Consider the following 16,983-nt stretch of genomic DNA (forward strand, 5'->3'; position numbering starts at 1 on the left):
ACAGCTGGGTTTAAGCTTTACACCTTGGTGTTAGGTTACATTTCTGTTGGTGTGTTTTCACTGTGTGCCACCATGTGGAAACTATTTCTATCCACATGTCCTTTACAATCATGCATCAGTTTATTCCTCCTGGTAAATGTGGTGTTATTTGACAAATTAACCAGATAATAAATCATATTTTAATTGTGCATGCTACATTTCATGTGATTCTAATTTCTGATTGGCACACTTAATTCTCAGGAAAGAAATATGATCAAACCAAAATATCTCCAGGCAGCATCTTGCTGACAGATAATATTTAAGGGAGTCACATAAGTCTAGCAGATGATGAGTAGGTTCTAAAACAATACTTTACATCATTAGTTATTACAGTAGGTATGAAAAATGACCAAAAATGAACACTTTTCAATGAGCAATGTTATGCAAATCCATCCCACAATGTATTTTATATTTTTTTTCTAAAATCTTCGGGAAAACAGATATGCTCAATAAAAAGACAATGACAGTCAGGAGAAAAGTGTTTTACTGAAAGAAAATTTTGGAATAACATTTTTGGGAATAACTCAAAGTATTGTCAACATGTCAGTAAAAGTCTTCACCAATCATTTAAGACAGGAAACATTCAAGTGAATAAGAAAAGCTTTAAAGTATTTTAACATCAACAGCTGTGCACAACTTGATAACAATATGATGAAAGCAAGTAAACAAAGCTTGTTCTTTCAGCTCCTTTTAAAGCAAATTTGTGCATGGAGTTTCCAGACGTCATACATAAAACAATGTTCATTGTAAGAAATAGCGCAACACAAGCCGTCACGTTAATTTTCTGTCAGAGCTTCAAGAATGATGGCGTTTTACTCTGCTGTCAACACTTATGATGAATCTTCATGACGCCTAGAAAACAAAGTTCTACAAAAAAAAGTGGCTTCTCCCATCAGCTTCAGTGAAAAAAAAATGCAGGATTCAAAGTCTTTGCAGACGAACCCCCCCGCTCCCTCCTCCCAAAAAAACAAGTACACAAGAACACAAACAGTGACACACTCCAGCAAATGTCAAAGCGAGACGAGAGCTACAGTTTCCCATTGGCGAAGGCTCCCTCCTGGAACTGAGGGATGAAGCTCTTGAAGTAGGCTCTGAAAGAAAGATCAAGGTTGAAGATTTAGGCTTGTTCTTTCTAATCACAATAAGTAGCACTTACAGTAGGACCTATACGCAGCAAGTGTTACATACTTTGCCCTTTTGGCCATCTCGTTGCCATCCCAACGTGGGCTGTAGGGATACGACGTCTGCACCTGAGAATAGAGCTGACCGCTGTTGGTGAAGTGGTACACAGACTGGAAGGTGAGGGTGGGCTGATCCCTGGGGAAGTACAGCGGGAGATCCACTACAAGGTGCAGAAAACAATGGACGAATGTTAGGAAAAATCTAGCTGAACACAATCATTAGGTTTGTGCTTGAGCCTCCTACCATGGACTAGGAAGCAGAAGTCTTTCCACATGAGGAGTAGAGTGAGTTTAGTGAATCCCTCTGCGTCGTACTCCACCACCCCCCTGAAACATGCCACACTGTTTATATCGTTTTATATTCATTACTGAGTTCTGATGCAGATGTGGAAAAGCGACTCACATTCCAAAGTGGCTCAGAAAAGCAGCGATGTACTCCCTCCGTTTGTGGTAACCTTGTATGACATACTGTACCTGGACAGAATGAAGCAAAAATATGAGCGGAAAAAAACACAACCACAAGCACTTCAACACGTAGGCTCCCACATTTTTAAAAAACGGGGAGAAAACCTACATTTTTTTATAAAAAAAGTTAACAAAATATAAGTTCATCTCTCAGTAGATACAATTAATCCCAAAATTATTCAAACCCATGGCAGATTTAGCTTTAGTGATCTTTTCAATTTTTACTAACTTTTTTTTTTGTGACTTGAAGTAAAGGTACATATTATACCGCAAATAGATCACCATTGTGATATCAGTGTGCACAATATTCTTCTCGCAAAGGACTGTTTGGTGTGCAATATTTTTTGGCTAATATATTCCAATGAACTTGTACAATAAACTCATATTTTGAACAAGGAGATCTTTAAATCTCAAAGACTGCAGCTCAACACCAAGATAAATCATCAAAATAAAGTGGAAACAAGCAAAAAGCTGGTCAGCACTTACAAGGGTTTAAATGCGGTAAAGTAATAGACATTTTCCATAGATTATGGAGAACTGAATGGATAATTTTCGAGTAGGACTTTAAAAAGAAAAATCATACTGCTTTCCACTTTATTTTTTATTCTTTTAAGACAGAGCATTTCTCTTAAAAAAATACACCATGATTTTATGAAAACTTTATATCTGCCAGAGGTATAAATCATTTTGGACTGGTTACAAATATAAGATGCTTATTTCTAATGCTTTAAAACAAAATACTTATCTCAGTTTATTAGAGCTTCAATTCGCAGTCATGTATCTGTATATCCATAATCATCCTCTCAATCTTAAAAGAAAACTTAAGCTGACAACGCATAATGTTTTTTTTTAAATTACTTGATTGACATTTACACAGTGTGTATCGGGTACTAGCCAAGATGTTTCATCATTTTGTGCAGAGTAAGCTGCATATTTTGGGTTAGTCACCCTTCATGTATGAACGATACCGTTTTGTAATAGTAGTAATATGTGGCACACACACCCACACACACGCCGTTGTGTGTTTGATCGGTCTCATTTCTTGAAGAACTCTCAAACAAAGACGCCCATTGTGACTCAGGCTTTGGTTCAATTGTGATTACTCCAAACGGTGGAGGCGGCTGTGCAGCTTTCTGGAAAGCTGCAAGGCCACATAGTCAACGCGTGTTTATTTAATTACACTTTGAGCCTGTATGGGCATCTTAAAGGAAGTGTGGATCACTCAACTTTTACACAGACTCTGACAATGGACTTCCTGCTCTGCTCTCCCCCACCCCCAGCTACTGCCAGTGTACTACCACCTCCTATTGGCTGCCTGGAGCTCCGGGTGATGCAACATAGTTGATCTTGCTCGGCAGGTATTCAGACCTGCCCGCGCCCATGGCTGCTCGCCTGTGCATCCATTTATTGTGTTTGCTTGTGGCTGCAGGGAAGATGATGCAATAATGCAGGTAGCGTTTTACTGCTTTTGCTCATTTAGTTACATTGCGACCCATTCCTGCCCCGATCTTTTATCTGATTTTGTAAAGATGAAGGCTCTTTGGTTGTCTAAGAGTCCACTATGTACAGTGTAGAGTGGGCAGAAAAAAATGAATATCCAAAAGAAAATATTTGATAGAATCACTTTCATGTGTGGAAGAGGTTATATTACATGAAAATTGTACCTTCAAATCACGCTTGATTCAGTGCATTTAAAGGTTACATGTGCTGCCCAACAAGAGATAAATATGGATTAAAAAAGCTCTCCATGTTGTGTATAATCCAGCTCTTCCAGGCTGTAATTATATAATTTTCCAGAATCATTGGTCAAATTGTCTGTCTACTTTTAAATGGAATCAGCATTTGATGATTCCAAATATGAGCATATACTGCAGATACTTCTATATGAAAAAAACAGAAAGAGGAAAAAGGAAGGTGGATAATTGTACCAGCAAAATGCAGAAGATTAGTAGGTAGATTGGTGCTGCGCCTGCAGTGGTGAACAGAGACCTGAGCCAAAAGGTGAGGCTCTCGATTTACCAGTCGGTCTATGTTCCTACATTCATGACCTCATCTATGGTCATGAACTTTGGGCAGTGATCAAAAGAATGAGACTGTGGATACATGACAAAGGAGTCTGTTCTCTCCTTCCAAGATAGGGTGAGAGGCTTGGTCATCCAGGAGGGACTCAGAGTAGAGCCGCTGCTTCTCCACATGGAGAAGAGGTGGCTCGGGCATCTGGTTAGGACGCCTCCTGGACGCCTCCCTGGTGAAATGTCCTGAGCATGTTCCACAGGAAGGAGACCCAGAGGAAGACCCACACTGGAGGGACTATGTTGCTCAGTTGGTCTGGAATCACCTTGGAATTCCCCTGGAGGAGCTGAGAAGTGGCTGGGGAGAGGGAAGTCTGGGTCTCCCTGTTTAGGCTGCTGCCCCGGCAACCGGACCTCGGATAAGCAGAAGAAAATGGACGAACTCTGTTTTTTTTTTCCATAATTATCCAGACCAGAAATCCAAAAGCAACTCTGAGTGGCAACCCTATGCAATATCAACATTCCCATTGTGGATTTTTAACACCAGTAATAGAAAAATGGGCTCATATGAAGTTTAAGACTCACAGAAGTTAGTTCACTAATAACAAACTACAGTAGATTGGTATCAGATAGCTCTGTTTGTGTCAGCAGTGTGGTGGATGTTGAGAATTAAAACATCCACCACTGGGACCAAACTGTCCCAGAAAAAATGTAACACCTAGACATGAGGGAAATCTGACCTCAGTTTTGTGTTTGTATTCTTCCACCAAACATTCAAGAGTCTTTTCCAAGTTCACAGAGGTTGCTTCTGCGCTTCTAAAGCAGCAACCAAAACTCAATTGAAGAAATGAAATGATTTGTGCTGCAGGTAAGATGCAAACAAAAGAGCTCAAAAAACAGCTTTTGTCAGCAGGCCATGATAGCGTAACTCAGTGTAGATTTGTTAACTTAAAAAAATCGAATAATATTTTATCTTTACGGCTAAATCTTACCAACAGTCGTTCTGTGACAAGATGATTCATTTTAAGGATCAGATTCAAATATAAGAAATATTGAGTCACGAATGAGTCATAATATTCTAAGAAGAGTGCCAGCAATGCTTGTTGCTCTTTTCTTTGTGTACGGTTAGGAAGTGGCTATATGGATTAATCATCCTGACGATCCATATGTTCTGCCATGTTGCAGCACCGCCATTAACGTGGAGGGCAGAGATGACAGTCGGTCAAACCAAGCATTTACTCAGCTTAATTCTGTTGCTGGTTTATTTTTAACAAGCTAATTTGAAGTTATTATAACTTTGAGTCACATCCCTTATTTTGGAAGTATCTCTAAGAAGTTGACACATTAGTGTTTTTCTCAGTTTAATTGTTGCTAATGGGGCCATTGGCATACAACTCACACCAGATGTTAGCAACAATGCAAGTAATCCAGACATGCAAAGAAAACAAAACAAATTAGTCCACAAATTAATTTGTGTAAAGTAATGAAATAACACAATAATTATTGAACAAATTTATAAAATTGTTTTCCACGAGCTATTTGTTTTACGCATAATTTCATTTTCAAAGTAAATTGTTTAGATTTTTTTGTGTGTGGATTAAATCGACTGTTGGTTAAATTAAATATAGTTAGCAAAGAAAAACGTTGATGTGTCCAATACTTATTTTTCCTCTGTACATGAATCTATTGTTTTGTTCGCAGAATGTAAGTGTGGGGGAGTATTATGAACACTGTAAGAGTTTTTTTTTTTTTTACAAAAAATGGAATTTGGTTTTTCTTCAGGGTTTTGTCTTATTTAAAAAAAATACATTTGTTTACAAAGATGAAAACTATAATACAAAACTTGTGAAAATAATTGTACAGGTCTTTCCACAGATCCTAAAATGAATTTAGGATCTGTAAAACACATGAACACACTTTGATGTAAACCATTCCATTTTACCTCTGGCTGAATGTTAGGTCATTGTCCTGAAGGAAGTTAAAAAGTTAAACACTTTTTAAGCCTTTGACATATTTTAACCAGGTATTTCTAGTACTTACATTCAGGTTTTTTTTTTCTTTTAATCAAATCTAAAATAAGATAAGATCAATTTTATTGTCCAGTGTTAATTTTCCATTGCACATGTAGGCCAACATGTTCAACTCAAGGTGCTCTGATCAAAACACCTTCTTTCATATGTTCACTGTGTCTCCTACGTGGCTTGTAGCAAACTCCAAACACGACTTATTGCATCAAACGACGGCTTCCTTCCCGCTTCTTCTTAAAGGCTAGATTTGAGGAGTTCACATCTAATAATTGAATTTGCAGCTCCTCCAGAGTTACCATGGACTGATACATGTTACTGACATTATAGTAAACACATCTGGTCACTATTTGGTAATTGGGTGAGTTTTTTGGGGGGTACACTGGATTTTAATTAGAGATATCAAAGGAGCTGAATACAAATGCATGCCACACTTTGAAGATTTTTATTTGTAAAAGATGTTGAAACCTATGCGTCAGTTGCTTTCCTTTTCACAATTAAGGAGTACTCTGAGTCAAGTTCATGGGAAATTGGAGTTTTGCACGATGTTTTACAGTCTTCTGAAAACCACATTAAAAAAATAAACATAATGATATTGTCAAAGTTTGTCATAAAACACCCTGGAAGATTAGACCACTCGAAATGGTTTGAGCTACCCATCAGGACTACAGAGCCCTTGCTGAAGCAGAAATGGCACATATATAGTTAACAAAATGCGAAGACGATCAACTTCAGCTGAATACCAGAAGATGAGAAATCTGAAGTGTGTTGGATGACATACACAGTGCACATCTGAGATCAAACAAAACAGAAAACTGAGCAATCAGAAATTCTTAAAAATGTTTGGTTTCCCAAAAGAAGACAAATTGAATTTCCCATTCAAGCTTAATTATTTATTTTCCTGCTTTGTTTGGATGTTGTTAAATTTTCAGTGGTCTGGGAATTAAGATGTTCTCTGCCGAACTGTTCATTTGTAGGTTCAGAATGATCCAGCTAAACCACTTCAAGACAGCAGATCTGAAACCAATTGAGTAATGTCGTTAAGGTGTTTTGAACTGAACATTTTGTGCTTGTTCTTTTTAAATAGAGGCCGAGACGTTCTGAACAGAACTCGTCTCTTTTTTTTTCTTTTTTTTTTTTTTTTGAAGGGAGCGGCTCTGACTTGAAAAACCAGAAGGCAATCAGATGCATCTTTTTCCTCTTGCTCCTGCTGGTCAGACTGTAACATGAACAGGAAGAGATGGAGAATATGTGCGTGAGAGGTTTGGAGGGAGGGGGGGATGGGCATTTTGCCTCGAAGGAATTGGCATTACACCGCGTTCATGCTGCATATCTGCTTGTCAACCTGCGGAGGCCAAAGAGCACTCAGACAGCCTATGGAGGCCGGCCAGTACGCCCACGTTGCATCGGCCTGACACACGTACATGAACACGCACTCTCACACACCTTTCGGTAGATGTTGCACCACATATACAATTACTGATTTATACACCTGAAAGCAGTCACATCAAGGGTCCCCGCGCACATGCAAAGGACATCAGGAGGACATATTTTACCTTGTTGGTGAGTAACTGACACACTTGAGGGACGTAATCAATTAGGCATCCTCCGCTGGGGAACGCTGGGATGTGAAGTGCTGAGGAGCCTCCCAGAGCGCTGATGAAGAAGGAAACAGAAGCAACAGTTAGCAGTCGTTCTCATTTTTGCTTTATGTTAAATATCATGTATAATGCCGGGTCTATTTTTAGAGGTATTCGTGGCTCCAGGAGCAATTCAAGACCGTGCGTGACTGTGCCTGACTTTATGCGAGTGAGCGTTCACTGCACAGCACAACAAATCCAAAAATGAAGCACGTTAACATTTTCTGCAGTCTACCTGAAACTGAGGAATTACAATTTAAAAAAGAGCAAGTCAAGCCTGTGGCATTCTCTTCATTCTCCTTCAGTTATTATTTTGACGTCCATCTGATTTAATCCTGGAGCACAGCTCCATTAGTGATTAGCGCATGCTTATTTAATCTGGAAATCTGCTGCTGCAGCTCCCTGGTGACTAACCCACTGCCGAAGCGACTCCCTCGTTTCTTTCTGATCTGGGGCAAAAACTGAGGGAATACCCTGAGGACGAGTTAAAGGTCTCAGGAAACTGCTTTAATGCTTTAAATGCTCATTTAAAGACAAATAGAGGGGTGGGAGGGGTTCTTCCACAGATTTCTATTTTTATTTCAGTTTTCAAGACAACAGGGAAGTCACAGAAGAATTAGAAATAGTTTCATCCTATGAAAACATAGGGTGAAGCCTCTGTTTATGTATAGATATATGGTGCAAAAGTGTTTCTGTCAGTTTATTAAAGTTTTTCCTTGGAATTTTGCTGCTCTTCCATAGGCTTTTGTTCAGATTCTGGAGCATAAATATATATTTTTGTTTCTAAAGTTATTGTAATTTATGAATAATGGAGGCCAAAAAATACACACAACATGACAGACTAATGGATGATATGGATGGATGAATTATTTAGACAGCGGAGTATGAGATGAAGTTTGAATATACAACTCAATACAACAGAACGTAATCAGCATTCTTTTTCATATCTTTCTAGATATGGAAAGCACTTCAAATCTTATACTTTTCCAGCGTGTGTGCAGAAACCTTGCTAACCCAAGGAGATGAGGAGACGTCTCCTTGGGTTCAGTGTCTGGTCGTTTTTGCAGTTTGTACTGTTTTTTTTAAAGGCAAGATTGTAGATACTGCTCATCTACTAGAAGCAGCTTTTAAAGGCAAAGGTTTCTTCTTTTGTCTTTCAGTTGTCCATTTAACATTTTCTATGCTCTCATATTTCAGAAACTGGACTGAAAAGGATCTAAAAGTCAATATTAAAATAAAATATTACAAGAATGTCTAGTACCGGTAGTTTAGAAAAATATAAGTTATACTTTAAAAGGTTTCAAAATGTTAAAGGATTAGTCAGTTTCTCCAAATCCTAAAGTTTAGCATCAATCTCAAACTATTTATTTCAATTATCTACCATATCATCTCCGTCTTTCAAACTAATGCTATAAAAAATAATTTCAGTGTTAGCTAAACATCTAAAAAGTGTCTATGCTACAGGAAAAACGGACCAAACATGAAACAACCCATGTCTTCGAATGTCGTGTTTATCTAGTGTCATTTCAAAAGACAAACCCAAATTAAGCAATTCTGGGTTGTCATTCACCCTTCATTTCTGACCAAATGCACATTTGTGCATATTTCTGACTTCTGAGTTGATAAAAAGGCAAAAAAAGCATGAATTATGCAATATTCTTGCCAAATTATAGAGATGGAAAATGCAGAAGCACATAAAATGGTGACAGTAAGAGAAAGGTTGCAACAGCCTGCTAATGCAATCACAGTACTAACCATGGTCAGAAAATTCTTCCCAACATGTAGGAAAAAGTTTATTGCTTCTACGGTAAGGGACAAATCTAAAAAAGTAATTGCACAAGACGATTCCAAAGAAGCGAAAGAGAAGTTATGAGAAAGGTGTCTCTCCTCCCACGTGCTCCACCTTGCTGCCTTGAGTCAAATCCATGGCTGTTTACATGGGAAGAAAAAAAATGCCTTATTGATGTCACACAGGGTCAACAGGAAGAAACTCAGCCCATCAGGTGGAATCAGAACAAAGAAATTAAGTTTAAGCGAAAGTCTGCAAATGAGAAGAAAATGCAAGTTTATATTTCAAATTAAAATAACAGCAATGTAAACTAGTGCACAGCTGAATATTAACGAGGCTCTATTCAAAGAAAAGCAGGCCATGTCATGAAGACGTTTTCATTGTCAAAATCCTTTTCTCAAGAACTCCAAAGCTACCATTTACAGTAGGCTTTGTGCACATAATTAGCATTAGCCTGTGCACCAACAAATGGTCGATTGAAAATAGCTCAGAGCCACTAGGAGAAAAGCTTTTGAAAATGAAAACCTAAATGATGCCCATCTATCCTCCCACAGATCTAAGAATAGCTGCACATCATTCAGATGGAAATGCGGACAGAGCTACAGAATAGTTGGCTGTGCGTTCGTCATTCATTTGTGTCATTGGAAACTATCAGATCAAATGTGATGCACGCTGAAATTTGTTGCTTTAACATTTGAAAATATGTGAAGGTGGAAGATTAGACAATGAGTTTAACCTTCACTTCTCCAAAACTTCTGTATTTGTGTAGACCATTTCCATCTGATTAGTCAACCTCTTCATATTTAGCTTCAGTTCTAATTAACAAAAATAAAAAACAGATGGATAAATGGGGCGCAGATTCCCGAACACTACTTCACACCATTTAATAAAAACAAAATCAGGAATCAGAAATTGTAACTTTCCAAGCACAACTCAAGCTGAATTCCTTTTTCCATGAGGTTTTGATTTAGTCTTTAATAGGTTTCATGTTTCTTAAAGTTTTATTAGTTGTTTTGAATGTGGTTTTCAAAATTAGGGTAAAATGCTGAGAGATTTATTGGTTTATAACAGACTTTTATGACAAGACGGGCTTTTAGTCCGTTAAATGTTCCAGACTGGCCTGCAGCCGTCACTAGCAAACCCAAATCCATTTTACGGTGAAAATTCGGCTTTTATTTTGAAAAAAATGATAAAAAGTGACAAATATAGATTTTTTTTTTTACATCACATAGACTTCTGAGTAAAAACTGCACAAATATATGATCTTTTATCATCTATTTAAAACAGGCTTGTATGGAAAATAAGACCTTGTGTTTCAGGGAGTCACTTGTGTATAACAGGTTAGACTCAAAAAATAATCAATACGTTTGATAACTTTTAAAATGACCAACATTTGAATTTGTCTCAGACAGTGGAAGTATTATTAGAAATAAAATGCATCACGATTAATTTTAAGTGAAAAAGAGGAAAAAAAGACATTTATTACCTTATTTAGATTTTTTTTCTATTTTTGTTTTGTAAAAAAGTTAAATATTTGCGCATGTTTGTTCTATGAATGTCCATGAGCCTTTAATTTCTGAAAAGCAGAAGTTGAACATTAAGAAATGCATTCAATATCTTGCCTTTTTATCAGGAACACATACAAACATTTCACTATATATGATTGAAAAAAAACTTATAAACTTGATAAGAACAGAGTTGAATGATGTTTTTTGCCCATCTGTCCATCATTTGTCAATTCATGCGTCCATCCATATTCTTTACCCGTTTGTACTTGTTGGGATCTCTGGTTCCTATCTCCAGAGGTCATTGGTCAAAATGTGGGGTACACTGGGCAAACAACCATGAGCACACACAACTATGAATAATTTAGAGAAACCAATTAAACTAACAGTAGTGTTTTTAAGACTGTAGGAAGAAGCTGGAGTACTCAGTGAGAACCAACGCATGAATGGTACTCACTGCATGCTTGAGAACCACGCATGCAGTGAGTACTTGTACTACAATTACAACTGTAGTACAATTACTACAATTGTAATTGTAGTAAAAAGGCTCTTTTTACTTTCATGCAAAAAGAGCCTTTTTGCTGCAAGCTACCATCTGCGCCCCACACAGCCAAAGCTCTTTACCAGTTCTGTTTATTTCTTATTATTTTATTTCTCAATGTCACTTTGTACCTGCCCACATGTCTCTGCTTTCATTCTCATTAGATCCTGTCCTCTCAGTGTTTACAACATTTCTACAGCATCAAACACTGATACACATTCATCATTAGTCACAGATGCTATACCTGGGCCTAATCGCCAAAGCCAGCATTTTGCAGCAGCTGTATACATACCAAGACACTCTGTCCATGCCCGGTGGAGACTTACTTACTTACTTACCTAGGTGGACTTTGACCTTTTATGTGCATTCTGGAAACAGGCAACTTTTGGCCAAAAACACTTAAACCAATAGGCGTTACCTACCAAGTAAAACTAACTAGAGCAGTATTTCCTTCCTGGAAGTAATTGATGTCAGGTTTTACAAGCTTTCAGGGCACAGACTAGTCCTTGTTAAACAATGAGTGTAATACGCCAGGTTAAAGACCCAACAAACACTTGATTATTCTTGGTTTAGTTACCAAAACATGGGCAACAATGCGCATACCGGTCATGAAAAAGCACTGTATTACTTACAAAGAGGTGTTCTCAGACTCTGTAAATGTTTTAAACTGAACCTCCTGTGGGTGGACTCAGAATCAAGACATAATGGTGTTTAACTCTCCCAAGTGGCACCCTGAAGTGTCTCCGCTGCCGTCTCCACTGGTGACACCACTCTCAGCACTACCCACACATGTTGGAGTCATCGTGCAGACATGCTGCCTGAGTCGAACCCTCTGAGCGATCCAACCCACTGCATGACATATTTACAGTAGACTGTGTACATGTAAACACGCAGAGTCTCATGCAGTACAGTGATGGGGCTGCCTGTGACTTCATCAAATGGAGAGATTATCCTGTGTGACTCAGGTGAATGGTGACGAAGCTCGGTTTGTTTGTTTATGTGTGTGTTTTATGCGTGTGTGAGGGAGAATTGGAGGAGCGTGTGTAGCAGCGTGGGAAAAGATAAAGGCTCCAAAAGAAGGAGGGCAGCTGTGATTCATGATGAAAGTGAAAGATGAGGCCAAGATGAACTGTTTGGGGATTCAAATGTAGCTTCAAAAGGAGAACATTTCCATTTTGATTGCCTTCATTATTTCCAAAAGCCTGGAAGGCAAAACGAGTCTCGATGAAGACTCTCTGGACAAAATAGCATTGTGTGGTTCCTCTGAGAAGGGACGAAGAGACCTTTGGCCTTTGGCAACAGAACTCAGTGACCTCTCCTCTGAAAGTAATGAAATTATGCAAATCTCCCTATCTCAACCATTGGGATAGAATCAGTTTATGAAATGCTTGAAGCACCACTTTTAGAGTGGAAGTAAAACCTTCTGAGACCTGGAGAAAGAAGGACTTTAAACATGTAGTCTTTTTAGAACTTTTATAATTGTAAACAAGTGTGAATGTGTAATTATAAATATGTACATCCACCTATCGTATATCCATGCAGGGTTGCAGAAGGGCAGGTGCCTATCTCTGTCGGTCATTGGGCAAGAAGCAGAGTACACCCTGGAGTTACGTCTGATAATAAGTAAAGTCAAAATTCAACCAATACAACTCCAATTATGATTGTTAGAAATGTGTCTAAGGAAGCCCAGTGATTGCTTTGAGCCTTTGACTGTGCAACTATCACTCATAATGAAGATTTATTTTTAGTTGACTTCAGAAGGATTGTCTTTATCATTGATGGTAACCTAAAGGGTCCTGAAAGTTGTTGCTATGGTTATTGTGTTGTCCACTATAAATTGCCATTATTTAGGGAGGAAAAACAGACTCCTAAACCTGAGAGATGACCTAGCATTTTGCATACGAGACAAGTTGGTAAAAAAACCCAAAAACTTTTAATGTGGTTCATGTAAAGCTTGTCACAAGGACAATTTGCACTAATTTCTTTAGATGAATATAAAAATGTGTCCTTTGTCAGGTTTCTGATCCTTGGTCCAGCCTCCAAAAAATCTTGGAAAATTTCAAATCTAGATGTTTTTTCATATTAATTTGAGAAAGCCACTCTAACTATGAAACTAAAAGTTAATTTTGTCAAAATAAATCTAAATTTGGAAGGATAGTAAAAAGTTTTTGATACGGAGAAATCACATTTTTATGATTGGTTCATAATGTATCCAAACTAATAGTTTGTGCAAGATCTGTGAGAAAGTACTACAACTTGAATCTTTTTCAAAACAATCAGCTGTGTGAGCAAACATTTCACTTTCTCAAAGCAAGAAAAACTTTGCCCATATTTAATGATTTAGGAAAGGTTCTGAGATGAAGAAACTCTGATTTTCATAACAAAGCAACATCTGAAAGTTTCCTTCAGAGAAACATGCAAAGTAGGAATCTTCAAGGAGACAGGAAGGAGGCAGCAGCCTGTGCTGGAGTGGGGGAGAACTAGCCGTTTGCACTGACATCTCAGACTGTCAAGACTGCTTCCCGAGCTGGTGGAGAATTTATTTTATCAGACTGACAATTTATGACTGTGACAAGATGTTCATAAAACCTTGAAAAAAATAATCTGATTGAAATGCAGAGACTTTCAAAGTCAATAACACACCTCTACAAACCCTGGAGAGAGGACACACGCAAACAAAGTGTACACCCACACAAGCAGACGTGCACATGTGCACGCTCAGGGTAAAGCATGTGTGGACACACAGAAACTGACACACACAGAAGCACCTACAGGCAAATGCAGATACACAAACATTAGTCCACTGCAGCCTAAAACTGTCTCTCTGTGTTGATTTTTCTGGGCTCCTAAATCTGGTTTGGGGGCAGAGACGGTGCCCACTCGATTCTTTTATGCAATGCAGCAGGTTTTCTGGGGGAAGAAGAGATGTATCTGACTCGTCTCATGGGCTTGGGAAAATCAGGTAAACGAGATGCGAGTGTAAAAAAAAATAAAAAATTAAAAATTAAATGAAAAAAGGCTCGAGTCCGACCAAAAAAAAAAAAAAAATGCTCTGAGAGGGAGGCTACAAATTAGCCAGAAATCAATGTCTGAGCAGATAAGTGCTTCTTTATGAGGAGTCCAGAGCCAGAAATAACCAATGGGATTCTGATGGCAAGCTACAGCGACACTAACTCATTACTTCCTCTAATCTTGCATTACCACAGGTGCAACCTCAATGAGCCGTGCTAATGAGCACTTTTATTGCTGCAGGTATCTGCTCCAGGAGACATCCTCTTCACACAGATACAACACGAGTGGAACTAAAAAGAGTTAATTGTTGAAGAAATTTCTCAAAGCGGTTACATTTAGTTTTTAATTAATTCTCTTGCCTTCACCAGAAATAGTTACCAAAGCTTAATTTTGTTGTTTTCGTTGAACACTATCCCAAAGCACAAACAAAGTGGAGTTTAAGTTTCCAAATTGAAGACGGGGCATTTTTCTTCAAGATTTCATGGTTCCATCAACTACAGCACACCGTCCAACTCCTGACCATCACACTAGTTAGTTCTACACAAACTGCACACAAAAAGATCAACTTTTGTTACATAATTTCAAAGATCTTTTTAGATTGAGGTATGATGTGTTGCTTTTCAATATCTTTTAACATAACTCACATTGTCAGACAGATTCTATTTAAGCCAGGGGTGTCCAAAGAGTGCGACAGACTGGCGACCTGTCCAGCATGTACCCCGCCTCTCGTCCGAAACGTTCGCTGGAGATAGGCACCAGCACCCCTCCCAACCCCACTAGGGACAAGAGTCTACAGAAAATGGATGGATGGATGGTGTCCAAAGTGCGGGTCAGGGGACATTTGTGGCCCTCAAGATGATATTGCAAAATCCCCGACTGTAGTACAAAGATGATAGATATTTGATCAGCACAGGTAGTTCATATGTTGAAGCAAAGATGTTTGAAGAGTGTGACCCAACTCTTGTTCTTGTTTCTGTAAATAGCCTATATTAATTGAATCTAAAATTTCAGAAATTATATACCTGTTTATTTTAACAAGGCAGAAGTATGAGAGCGTTTTTATTTTTAGTGTTGAGATTGTAAAAGTAAAAAAAAAAAAAGAAATCACAGAGAAATAAATGTGCGCATTCTCATGAAAACCCTCATTTTTGTGCCCCACAAGTACATCTAACTTTACAATTTCGGTCGGCGTGGCAAAAAGTTTGATGCCATTCATTTAAGTGATTTAACAAGTCTACAGATCAAAAAGTAATTGGTGTGTGTAAAATAAAACTGAACTCTACTTTCTAAAAAAAATTGGTTAATTGGAATTAACGGATGATTTAACATGGGGCGTAGGGTTACTTTTCCACATTAGGACAGCATCATCTCTTAAAAAGTGAAAATATCATTTGAAAACAGCCAATATGTTGTCAGCAGAGTAACCGACAATGTCAAAGACTGTTTAAGTTTAGCTTTAAAGTCATTATTCTCAACATGTATGATCTTCAAGAATTTAAAAAGATTCATTATGAGTTATCTGGTGTTTGTAGCTAAGCAAAGCTGGTTGGGGCCTGTTTAAAATGATGCAAGCAGTCAACTTTGTCTTTTTTTGGAATATCCTAAACATCTTTCTTTTTTATCGTCATCATGTAGTAAATCATGTAGTAAATTGATGAAATATAAAAGGGATTAATTTCTTTGATACAAAAAGAACTGAAAAAGTCCATTAAAAACACAGGAAAACCAAGGCATGTTGTTCTGGCCTGTCGCTTCATGTATGATGACTTATTTGTGTGGAAAATTTGATTAAGGACACTGATTTATTGTTCACATTATTAAGAGACTCCTTAGATTGTGAATGCTGTTTTGTTAAAAAAAAGTGCACATAACTACTTTACTACATAGACTTGAGTGTGTGAAACAGCAGTAAATGATGAAATGAAAGTTTCACTTAAAAATTTATATCTCTGAAGATGTAAGAAAGAGGTGAACCTTGCTGGTACTGGTCTTTGATGTCTGTACCATAATGGTTTGGTCCATGTGACCTTGTGAAACCAGAAAAGAAAGAAAACTTTATTTAAGCAAACAGTTGTTTCTCAGAAATAAAACTGAGTTTGCTTGCTGTTGTATATTGAAATTACATTCATATCTATCTACTGAATTATTGGTGGAAAATGATGAATAAATATTGATGGAGAATTTTTTTGTCTGCAGCATTTGTTTAGCAGTGCATTTGAGATTGTTGACCAGACTGGTAAAAATGCAACACACTCCCACTTGACCTGGTTGATCCTTCTGATAGTATTATTGCCCTTCCTGATTACTTTTTCATCCCACTGGGATGCATGAAGCCCATATTTTAGACCTGATAACACCACAACCTCCACCCTAACAAAATCTATTAGAGACCTGATTTAACCTGGCAAACAACTTCGCATCAAAGCTTGAATTATTTATGCTCTCTAAATGTCTACATGAATTTAACAGCTACTTTAAATGAGTGTAACACCATCCGTTTCACAGTACATTTTCTTCCAGACGTCACGTAAAATATTATATAACCAATGAACACTGAATCTTAAGCAGGTGCGTTTTTTAAACCCGCAGAATGGGAGGTTGGGAGGTGTTGCACTTCAACTAATCAATGATTTCTACAGGAGAAGCAAATAAATCAGAGGGCTGTGCAATGGTGCTCATATGCTCAATGTTATTGGTGAAAACGTGGGTGTTTGTTGGGGTACTTCAACGTGTTTTTTTCCCCCTTGTCGCTCTGAAGGGGCTGAAAACATTAGA

General features: G+C 37.9%; 1 protein-coding gene across 1 annotated transcript in view; it reads right to left on the reverse strand.

Moving 5' to 3' along the window:
• Nucleotides 1-505: 505 nt before the first annotated feature.
• The window catches only part of babam2 (BRISC and BRCA1 A complex member 2), an 81,310-nt gene continuing 64,832 nt past the window's right edge, over nt 506-16,983 (reverse strand). Inside the window, exons 8-12 of the mRNA XM_032547853.1 lie at nt 7,278-7,377; nt 1,624-1,694; nt 1,465-1,547; nt 1,228-1,381; nt 506-1,130 (exon numbers count right to left, since the gene is read on the reverse strand). Of these exons, the coding sequence (XP_032403744.1) occupies nt 1,067-1,130; nt 1,228-1,381; nt 1,465-1,547; nt 1,624-1,694; nt 7,278-7,377 (472 nt within the window). The 3' untranslated portion in view covers nt 506-1,066. The remainder of the gene's footprint in view (nt 1,131-1,227; nt 1,382-1,464; nt 1,548-1,623; nt 1,695-7,277; nt 7,378-16,983) is intronic.

Source organism: Xiphophorus hellerii, chromosome 19, assembly GCF_003331165.1.
Source record: "Xiphophorus hellerii strain 12219 chromosome 19, Xiphophorus_hellerii-4.1, whole genome shotgun sequence".
NCBI lineage: Eukaryota > Metazoa > Chordata > Actinopteri > Cyprinodontiformes > Poeciliidae > Xiphophorus > Xiphophorus hellerii.